The following is an 11704-nucleotide window of genomic DNA, read 5'->3' as shown; positions in this document are numbered from 1 at the left end:
AAGATAACAGAGTTCACCCTGCACTTACCCTGTAGTTGTGGCTCCTGTTCCACAAGGCTGACTTGGCTCGGATGTTGTGACCTGGTGTATGGGGTTGCAGTGCTGCTCAGTTTTGGCTCTGGCCCTCTGATGGGGTTCTGGGGGCCAAATTTGGGAGAATAGTGTTGCACCCTGATGCACAGGGTTGCAGCATCACTCATTCAAATTTGGCCTGGCTGGCTCCCCACTATCATGGACAGGTGGCTGGGCCAAATCTGAGCAGCGCTGTGACCCCATGCACCAGACAGGTCACAATGCCCACAGCAGGGAGCCAAGCCCAGCCAGCCCCATGGGACCAGAGCTGCAGGAGCCACCCTTTGAAACATCCTTGGGATTGAATTTTGTGTCACAACCCAGGTGTTAAAAAAGCTAGAGGAAGTGATAAATGACATCTCTGGAAATAACAACAAGTCAGAAAAAATAAGTCACAGTACTCTGCACTGATGCAGCATTTAAGGGGTTCTGGAAGAAGGGACGGATTGGTAGATCTTCCAATGCTAATTATAAATCTTCAAGAAGTTTTATCATGCAAAATATTTGTAAAAACAAAGATCTTAATTTTTTTCACTCTTCTCCTCCTTAATTATCAATGCAGCGTAGACCGGCAGCACAAATTAAAGCACCTAAGGTGATAAATACCAGACAGATAAATAGAGGCATGGTAAACAATCATATGTAGGACAGCCGTAGATATGTTTCAACAAGTTTACTAGGATTTATAGTATGTATAAATCATGAGAAATAACCGTGGGAATTCTGATCTTCTCTAACTTTGCTTCCTTCCTAAATTCCTATTGTTAACTTGTGTGTAGGCTAATAGGAGGGTGGAAAGCATTGTATACACACAGTGTCCTAAAGTATAAAAATATTAAAGAAGGGAAAGGGACAGTTTTAAGTGTACAAACTAGTAAGCAGAGAAAAACCAATCAGCACAAAAGGAAAAGAAAAACCAACAGAACCCTGGCCAAGATTCTGGTGTCAGTTTCAAATTGTGAGTGGCTGCTGGAGTTTCCACTATTTCTCCAGGGATAACCCAAATTTCAGCCTTTAAAACATAAGTGGAAGATTGGTGTACAGGCCTGCAATTAAACCTATTTGTCATACTGATCAACTTTAAATAATGCCATTGCCTTGTTTTTAATAATTATATTTAGCATGAAATTGAATTTTGGCTAGAACCCCCCATTCTCTAAAGCTTCAGTAAAGCAAGATGTGCCCAAAACACACACACACACACACACACACACACACACACACAAATACTAGTTCTGTGCTGTGCTTCATGGGTGTGACCTAGAGCTTCACTTGTCCCAACTAGTTCTGGCTTCTTGTTCTGAGTAAATGGTAATTCTAAACTGAGTCTGACCAATCCTGCAGCAGCACAGGCCATCAAAAGTGTACAAAGAATGTGCTTGCCGCTGCCGAAAAGCACTTTTGGGACCTTCCCTTAAAAGTGGTCTCTGTGTTTACCCTCTAAAACCTGAAACTTCCGAGGGAATTTTAAGAACGGAAAGGAACTATCCAAAACCATTTCTTACAAATGTATTTTGCATCCATCCCACCTATTAATACTAGCCTTGCATGCAAGGTAAGAAGCATATCAAAGACAAATGAAGTAATATAAAAGCTCAGTTTGAGTTTCAACATTGCAGAATAGCAACATACATTGGGTAAATTCTGTTTAGTTATACAGATGTAAAAAGATGTCCAATAGTGTTACTCTGAATTTACACCAATATAATGCAGAACAAAAACTGGCTCACTATAATAATTATGAATCAAATCACCATTTAATTTGGTTCTTAAAAATCTATGTCCCCCACCCAATTCCCCATTGTACACTCAGAGCAATTTTAACTGGAGATATGCAGGCTGAATGTTACTTTTGGATACCACCATAATCATAGTGACTAAAGTAGCAAGTGGAAAGACCTACACTGGATCTATTGAACTGTGACTCTACCTCTGGATTCTGGGCAGTCTATTTCAATGAACTACTATGAGTTGCAAGTTTAACCTGGAATAAAGAGCTCTCAAAACACCAAGACTCGCCTGCATTTATACAGGAAGTTCATTAAGTCGTTACCACTCTGACGGAAAACCCCTACTTCCCAAATATAAAGACAATCTCCACCATGCCCCAAGCCCCTCAAGAGCTACTTACAGTTCCAGAATAAGAATAACATCTGTTTTGTTCTCATAAACATCATGCAGTGTGATCACATTGGGGTGCTGAATCTCTTTCAGTATGTTAACTTCTCGCTCAATGTCTTCTCTACTCACTCCCCGTCGGCTGGATTTTGTTCTCCGTTTCTTGATGAATTTTGCAGCATACTGTAGACCAGTGCTCTTCTCACGACATTTTTTCACTACAGCAAACTGCCCACTAAAAGAAGCAGGAAGAGAAGGGGGAAAAATCTGATTCTAGGAATTGTAAAATTAGGGACAGTTTATATTTACTACTGCTGGAGGAAACTACTGTTTCTTTGAACTAACAAGTCAGCAAAAATGCATCATTGCTTTTTTGCACAATCCAGCACAACACAAATAAAGCTACAGGCGGTAAGGAAGGAGGTGTTAAAATATTTCTGACATCTCACATACAGACTCATAGACTAAGGTCAGAAGGGAACATAATGATCATCTAGTCCAGTGGTCACCAACTGGTAGATCACGATCAACTGGTTGATTCTAGAGCCTCTGACAGTCCATCGTAATCTCTGGCCATTAGAAGTCCAGCGGCGCAGTGGGGCTAAGGTAGGCTCCCTGCCTGCCCCGGCCCCATGCTGCTCCTGGAAGCGGCCAGCATGCCCCTGCGGCGGTGGGGTTGCTGCGCACTGCTCCTGCTGCAAGCACCACCCCCACAGCTCCCATTGACCGGGAACTGCAGCCAATGGGAGCTGCGGGGGTGGTGCTTGCAGGTAGGAGCAGCGTGCAGAGCCATGTGCCCCCCGCCAGGGGCCACAGGGGCACGCTGGCTACTTCTGGGAGTGACGTGGGGCCGGGGCAGGCAGGGAGCCTGCCTTAGTCCCACTGTGCTGCCCGGCGGGAGCCCGCACTTCTCCTGCACCCCAACCTCCAGCTCTGAGCCCCCTCCTGGAGCCAGCACCCCATGCCCCTTCCTGCACCCCAAATCCCTGCCCCAGTCCTGAGCCCCCTCCCAGAGCCAGCACTCCATACCTCCTCATGCACCCTGAAACCCCTCCCGCATCCCAACCCCCAGCCCAGAACCCCCTCCCAGAGCCAGGACTCCATACCCCCTCCTGCACCCCAAAACCCTTCCTGCACCCCAACACTCTGCCCCAGCCCGGAATCCCCTCCTACACCCAAACTCCCTCCCAGAGTCCGCACCTCTCACCCCCTCCTGCACCCCAACCCCCTGCCCCAAGCTCAGCCCAGAGCTGCCCCCACCTCCAAACCCCTCGGCCCCAGCCCAGAGCCCACACCCCCTCCCAAACCCCAAACCCCTTCCCTAAGCCAGGTGAAACTGAGTGAGGGGCGGGGAGAGCGAGTGACGTGTGGGGGGGGGGGGGAGAGGAGGAGTGAGCCGGGCGGGGCAGATCCTGGCTTGCACTTAAATTCAAAAAGTGATCTTATGCGTAAAAACGTTAGAGACCACTGATCTAGTCTGACCTTCTGCATATTGCAGGGCACAGAACCTTACCCACCCACCCACCTCACATCAGTTTGGTGTACGTTTCTCTACAGGCAATAGATTCATTGTCCACAGTGGCAAAAAATTAGAGCTGTGACAGATTATCCCAGAATTATACAGTTGTCATTGAAAAAAAAAAAATTACTGCTTTCCAGGCCTCTCCGTTCTCTAAAATAACTATGTTTATTATTTATCCCCACACAAATAACCTTTAATTTCTTCGAAGTGGAATCCAATACCATCCATACTCACTTATCCCTGCCCTGCATATTTTGTTTTAAATGAAGGATGGTTTGGTTTCAGGTAGCTTGGCTTTATTTCTTTTTATTTATTTTTTGAACACAGAGAAATGTAAGCATACTTCTTGATATTGTATCAACTCGTCCACTAGAAAAATTTTCAAGAGGAAAAAAAATTACTTGGCATTCAGGAAGACAAGACCATAACACCCTTAAAAATGAAAAAGAACACTGATTTATAGGATGTGTGAATCAAATAAAGTTGTTGACCCCACTATCTTGTTGTTGGGTTACAAGGCTTTTGTTGGACCTTAAAAAATACACAGTGATTCAGAGCAAAACACCTCGAGAATTTATTTTCTGCTCTAAATGAATAGCATTTGTAACATTTTGGGATTTTCTGATTATGTTTTTTTAAAACAGCATACTATCTAGATGAGAATTCTCTTGGACGACTGTTCATGTTACTATATTGAGAATTTACAGAATTACAATGACAGAAATTAGAACCAGGAAAATCCTTTGAAGCCAGATTGGCCAAAGGGAGGAACTAAGCAGGTTTGTTCTCTAAAGTATATTTTCTAGTAAAACTAAATTAAATCAAGGCATACCGTAGATAGCTGTATAAAGCATTTAAAACACTTATGCATTTTGCCTCAATTAAAAAATATGTACTTTTCAAATTTAAACTAAGCAACCCATCTTCTGGACATAAAGATACCTGAAAAACAAACTTAAAATGTATATATTGCTTCTGCGTGAAAGTAAGAATCATGTCCGATAAAATCTTTAACAACTGAGTTGCTGAAGATTCCACAGCCGTAACTGAGCAGGTTCTTTCAGAAAAAAATTAACATGTGATTCATACCAAAAGTGTTTATTAACAAGTAGTTAAAAAAATAAAATAGGTTTAAAAAAGAATCTATATGTTTGTCTACTTTATAATCTGCATCCAAGTCCCACCAAGTTTAATAATGTTATGCAACATATTTATCCCCTTCTGAGAATATCGTATCGTGGTGTATTAAAAAAAAAAATTAGAATATGTCTGGCCTTAAATTGTCATCTGCATTTTAAAATGGCTATGTAATCTTTAGGGTTTATTTTTTAAAAGGGAAACACTTGATAGTTCTGTATTCTCAGTAGGCAATGGACCAGATCCTCAGCTGTGACTGAGGAACATTCAGGACAACTACAGAACACAAAGACAAAGATTCTCTTTTTGCTTTTCAACATAGGGGGCACTCTGCACTAGCAGGCCGATTACCAGTAAAAACTAGAGCAGTTTGAAGACTGCTTTAAGCTGTGCTAGCTGACAATGATCCAAAGGGGCTGTGTCCTAGTCACATCCTCTTTTCTAAGTCACTTCAACTACACAGGGAGAGGGGTAGCATAGAGCCACTGTAACATCTCCTTACATGGGGGGAGATTCTCTAGGGTCAGATTGTCTAGCTTTAGGATCCACTTTGCACTGATGAAGAAGTGATAAGCAAGGCTATGTTTTAGTCACGGGTATTTTTAGTAAAAGTCATGGACAGGTCACAGGCAGTAAACAAAAATTCACGGCCCGAGACCTGTCCATGACCTTCACTAAAAATACCCATGACTAAAACTTGGGCGGAGGTCTGTGAATGCTGGGGGTAGGGGCACCCCAGCTGGTGGGGGGCGGAGGGCAGCACGGCCCAGGACCCCCGCTGGTGCTGGGGGGAGCCGGGCCACGGTGTGTGGCCTGGGACCCCTGTTGGTGCTAGGAGGGGAGGGTTGGTGGGGCTCGGCGGGCTGCTCCCGCCACAAGCGCCAGCTCTGCTGCAGTTCCCATTGGCTGGGAACCACAGCAAATGGGAGCTTAGAGGGCAGGGCCTGCGGGCACGAGCAGTGTGCGGCATGGAGCTCCCCCCAGCCCCTTTGCCAGCTAGGAGCTGCAGGGCCGTGGAAGCTGGGTAGCCCCCCAAAGGTAAGCATCCCCCTCCCAACCCCGTCCCGTCCCACAAACCCAAACTGCTGCTGCTGGCCAGCTTGGGCAGCTCCTGAGCCAGCGCCAGTGGCTGCAGAAGTCACAGAAACTCATGGAATCCGTGACTTCCATGAAAGACTCGCAGCCTTAATGATAAGTGACTGGAGCGGGGCCCTGGATTGGCATGATAGTTCTCTGCACTCCCACACATAAGAGCAAAAATTCAATTCCTGGCATTTTTTTCCCTTCTGTTGGAAGGGATTGGAGAAGCTGTGGGGTTCTCCACACATCTGCACAGAGACTATGAAAAACAGAAAACTGAGGTTCAGCTGTACTTGAATAAGCAGTCTGCTACTTTGGAAACTGTCACCACCAAATGATCAAGCCAGCTGATCACCATAGCTCAGAAACATCAGTCAGAAAACAGATATGTCAGCTTATTAGGGGAACTCCTGAATGAGCTAAAATCAGGGCCGGCTCTAGCGTTTTTGCCGCCCCAAGCAGCAAAAAAAAAAAAAAAAAAAAAAAAAAAAAAGCCATCGCGATCGGCGGCAACTCTACCGCCGCTTCATTCTACGGCAGCAATTCGGTGGCTGGTCCTTCACTCCGAGAGGGAGTGACGGCCCCGCTCCATTGGCCGCCCCAATCACCTGCTTGCTGGGCTGGTGCCCGGAGTTGGCCCTGGCTAAAATCATCAAGTGGCAAGATGTCTTCACACTTTCTTAGCTGATTTGCATTCTATGACTTGATTGAGAATGCACAGACTTCTGTTTCTCTGACAGGCAAGTTTACAACCAATCTCCATCCAGGAATTTCTTTTTCTCTAGGGTTCCCTCCTGCTTCTCCAATTTGATTCTTTCAAGTCTGAAACCCTACTGTATTTCCCCAACTAAAGTGGTGAGACAGTATCTTGTGAAGTCTGGCAGGGTGGAAGTCTACACTGTTGAAAGCAAGTTATCTGGTAAATGGTAACAATTTGCCTTTCTATGGTTAGGTCTGTAACAGCACTGAGGCTGGGTTCTGAAACATATGCAGAACCCTATGGCACCGTCTGCAATGGTAAACATAGAGCATATTAGAACATGTGATCACACAGCATAAAACAAGATTTCCATCAGAATGGACAAAAATTGTTGGTTTAACTACAAGCAGCTGATGCAATGTTAAACACATGGAGGATTTAACAACATTCTACCACAGATTTTACCACTATGTAATTTCCCAGCACTTAAAAAGGCTAGTGAGAAAAAACACCCTATGGAAGGAGAACAAGAGACTTCAGACTGAACTAGAAGAGCAAGGTTGAGAGTGAGGGAAGGAGGGGAATGGAAACTACTGACCTCTTCACACACTCCTTCCAAAGGAGAAGCCCTGATCTAAGACACAGCAATAAAGAGGAGATGCTGGAACTATAGAAATGTTTCCCTACACAATGAGGACTAAAATTTAACCTTATGCAGACCTTTTCCTTTATTTAAAGTGAAATGAACAAAAAAGGGAAATGTCACATGGACATAATAGCCTCTGTTCTGTCTATTACCAACCTTTTAAGTCATCACATACTGTACTTTCTGCACAAATTTGCAGTTTTAGATGTATTCTTAATGTGAAACAGCTGAAAGACTTATTTACAGCACCTCTAACATTCTAAGTGCTTTACAGCCCCCAGGAGCTCACAATTCACTTTGTGTACATGTAAAAAGCTACCCTGTTATCTCCAACTGTACATGCTTCTGTGGGATGTGAAAGCCACCCTTACAGCAAAGAACAATTAAGCAACTATTACACAGTATAAAGAACTAAACGCATCGTCACAATTTTCCACCAAATATCTACTAAGGGCTAACCTATATATATATATAGTCATTTTATACACACACACACACACACACACACACACACATATATACATACACAGACACACACACACACACGTGCACAACACCATGATACTTGCTCCAGATCCAATATGAACCTGGGAATTTAATAGAGGCTAGTCTTGAAAATACAACATTGTTTTAGTATGTGGATATACAATGTATTCCGAAGTCCAATCAAATCTGGGATTTGAGTACAAAATCCAGTAGCTTTACTAATGACTGTTTTGTCAGTTCAACATATGCAGTTAATCTTCTGAAGAGCCTTGCTCTTTGATTTCTGATCTTTAGTCCTTGCATTAATTGTAGAGTTCTATGCTGAAGAAAGGAGGCACCCACAGTGGCATTGGAACAATTTTTATAGTGAGGATGCTGAAAGCCATTGAACAAAACTGTACACCCGGGGTAGACAACCTATGGCACGTGTGCCGAAGGCAGCACGTGAGCTGATTTTCAGTGGCACTCACACTGCCTGGGTCCTGGCCACCAGTCCAGGGGGGCTCTGCATTTTAATTTAATTTTAAATGAAGCTTCTTAAACATTTTAAAAACCTTTATTTACTTTACATACAACAATAGTTTAGTTATATATTATAGACTCATAGAAAGAGACCTTCTAAAAATGCTAAAACGTATTACTGGCACGCAAAACCTTAACTTAGAGTGAATAAATGAAGACTTGGCAGCACACCACTTCTCAAAGGTTGCCGACCCCTGGTGTAAACCCTGTACATGACTGAAACCATTTCAAGCCAGGGAGTGCGGTCGCACCCCTGCCACCCCTAGGCACTTTACAACCTAAGGTCTGGTCTATGCTACAAAGTTAGGTTGATGTAAGTTGCCTTGTGTCAATCTAATTGTGCATATCTCTGCACTGAAATTTGTCTCATGCCAATGAAAGCACCCTGTTACAGCGACACAGTAACACCTCCTCCAGAACAGTGCTGAACCATAGTTGATATACTGTGGGCGATGCAGTGCGACTGTAGACTCAACGTAACCTATGATGACCCTAACAGTACTCCAGCAGCTGTCCCATAATGCCTGACAGCTCTGCTCACAATTGTGAAGTCCACTGCCCAGGGTTCATGGAGACCAGAAGCCTCTCTCACAACCCCCTATTTTTGAAAAGACTTTTCCTGATTGTCTAGCAAGTACACTCTGTAGCTCTCTCTTGTTGTGTGCACCTGCCCAACCAACCATGCCAGCTGCACGCTCCAGACATACTCCCACCTGGAGTAAACAGAAGTTATTGGATCTCCTGGGCCTGTGGGGAGAAGACAGTGTACTGTGCAAGCACAGCTACGGACTAGCTGTAGAAACATGGACATCTACAAGCAGATTGCCTGGGGAAAGCAGGAGAAGGGGTATGACAGGGATCAGAAGCAGTGCCATGTGAAAGCAAAGGAACTGTGGCAGGCATACCAGGAGGCCAATAGTTGATCTGGTGCCAAGCTGCAGACCTGCCCCTTCTACAAAGAGCTGCATGCCATACTTGGTGAAGATCCTGCCACTACACCACACACCACTGTGGATACCGCTGAGGAGCCCAAGTCACATGTCTCTGACATGAAGAGCAAGGGTCAGGAGGGAGGAGGATAGGGGACATGCGAGCAGGAGGTCCAGCTATGCCATGAGCTAGGACCTGTTTGATACTCCACCACAGTCCAGTCAGTTCCAGCAGCCCAGCACGGGCGAGCTCAATGCAGGGGAAAGGACCTCGTGTAAGTGTGTGATTGCATTTCCCATTACCATGTTTATGTGTACAGATAACATCCAACCCCAACATAGGATGACACAGGTACTGACTTTTCATTAATTTACTCATACTAGAAGAGGTAGCGGTACAACATAAAGAGGTAGTGTTGTTATTCGCTTTTCATTCCCCTGTAGAACTAGCTGGAAGAGGCCATGCAGAGCAGTTTATGTACACAGAGATGTCAGCAGCTCCCTATACCCCCAATATTCCACATGGCATCAGAAGCTACATCCATAGCCTTACACTTCACGCTGGGTGACAGTAAGGAGAACCACAGATTCACTTACACTGACCTAGGAGCGCCATGGCTGCTGTATATGTAGCCAAAATGAACTGAAATGGACATGAATGTTCTTTCCCTTTAAGTGCTATTTTGTTAAAGGATTTCAGAATTTTTTATTGTCATTTTTATAGCACTTTTTTTGCTAAATAATTCATCTTTATTACTTTACAACATATGCTGCAGAATGCCTAGCACTACTGAAAGCACCCACCACCTGTTACTGTACAGGGCGACAGAACTCATGGGATCAGTGACAGTGTAATAATTATAAATGCACAGCAAGCACCACAAAATTAATAGGTGTATTAACAGACAGTGTTATATTCATAAAAGTACACCAAGCACCGTACAATCCCTAACAGCCCCCAAAACTTCAGGGCCAGGTAGAGCACAATCCAACACAACACATTACTGAGGTTGACTGTTAAGTTGCTCTTTTAAGACCTCTCTCAGCAGCATAGCTCTGCATTGAGCTCTTCTAATTGCACTTGTGTATGGATGTTCAAACTCAGCAGGCAGCCGCTCCTCCTCCACTGCTCTCCACCCCGGCAGCAACTTCTCTCCCTTTGCCCCACAGATATTATGCAGGGCACAACAAGCTGCTATAACCATTGGGAAATTTTTCTCACTGAGATCCAGTCTTTGAGTAAACAACGCCATTACCAGCATCTCTGCAAATGACCAAAAGCACATTCAACTGTCATTGGGAACCTCCTGAGCCAGTACTTGAATCTTTCCTTGATGCTGTCGAGGTGGCTGGTGTTCAGCTTCATGAGACGGGAGTAGGCTGAGTCCCCCAAGATCACGATTGGCATTTCAACATTGCCAATGGTAATCCACTGTTCAGGAAAGAATGTCCCCTCTTGTAGCTTCCTGAACAGTCCTTTGTTCTCAAAGATGTGGATGAAGTGTCACCAGAGATCCAGCAACACTTTCATAATCACAGAAAAGTAGCCCTTTCTGTTGAAGTGCTCTGTGGGAAAGTGGGCTGGTGCCAAAATAGGAATATGCATGCTGACTATCACCCCATCACAGTTTGGGAATCTCATTGCTGTAAATCCATCCACTATATCCTGCACGTTACCGAAAGTCACAGTCCTGCATAGCAGAAGACCATTAATGGCTCTGCATATTTTATATGACAATGGCCCCCAGGGTGGATTTTCCAGCTCCACAATGATTTCCCACTGACCAGTAGCAATCCAGAGTTGCAAATTCCACAGAACGGGCGCCACTCACTTTTCAACTGTCTGCGCAGCTCTCATTCTGCATTAGATGGCTGGGCAAACTTGGCATACAAATCCAGGAACGTGGCCTTGTGCATCTGAAAGTTCTGCAGCTACTTCTTGTTTTCCCCAAACTGCATTAAGATGTGACCCCACCAGTCAGTGCTCATTTCTATGGCCCAGAAGTGGCGCGCCACCGCCTGCTGTTTGCTCCATGAACACCATTGACAACCTTTAATTGGTTTTCCCACAGCAATCTGACTTGCATGAAACTGTCATGTCCCCTTCTGCTGCAGTTTTTCCTGCCACTCTCCAAATACCGGAGGATTGTTTGTCCTCTGTTTTCAATGCTCATGACAGTAGCACAGAGCTGCTGTGTGGACTCCATGCTTCTGTCAGAGATGGACAGCGTGAAGTGCCATAGAGGCTTGTGGGATTTTAAAAAGAAGTGTGAAAATTATGGGATAAGGATGGCACTATGGGATGGAGAAAGTTGCAAGATGGGAACCTGGCTCCCAGTCACCCCTACACAACTCATTTCTACCCCACCATGCATTGCCACAAAACAGCATGCCAGACGGTGGTTAGTTGCACACTGGGATACCTACCTATGGTGCACCGCACTGTGCAGCCACACAAGCACTCCTGGTGAGTACTTGCAGCACTGATGCAA

The 11704-nt window shown here is 44.8% G+C and overlaps 1 protein-coding gene across 1 annotated transcript in view; it reads right to left on the bottom strand.

The window, feature by feature from the left end:
• The window catches only part of DAPK1 (death associated protein kinase 1), a 126344-nt gene that overhangs the window by 66975 nt on the left and 47665 nt on the right, over positions 1-11704 (bottom strand). The window contains exon 3 of the mRNA XM_026652341.1: positions 2204-2425. Within this exon, the coding sequence (XP_026508126.1) occupies positions 2204-2425 (222 nt within the window). The remainder of the gene's footprint in view (positions 1-2203; positions 2426-11704) is intronic.

The sequence above is a fragment of the Terrapene carolina genome, unplaced genomic scaffold, assembly GCF_002925995.2.
Source record: "Terrapene carolina triunguis isolate 2854851 unplaced genomic scaffold, T_m_triunguis-2.0 Scaffold113, whole genome shotgun sequence".
Taxonomy (NCBI): Eukaryota; Metazoa; Chordata; order Testudines; family Emydidae; genus Terrapene; species Terrapene triunguis.
Note: the sequence above shows the minus strand (reverse complement) of the source record. Positions and strands in the feature narration are given on the sequence as shown.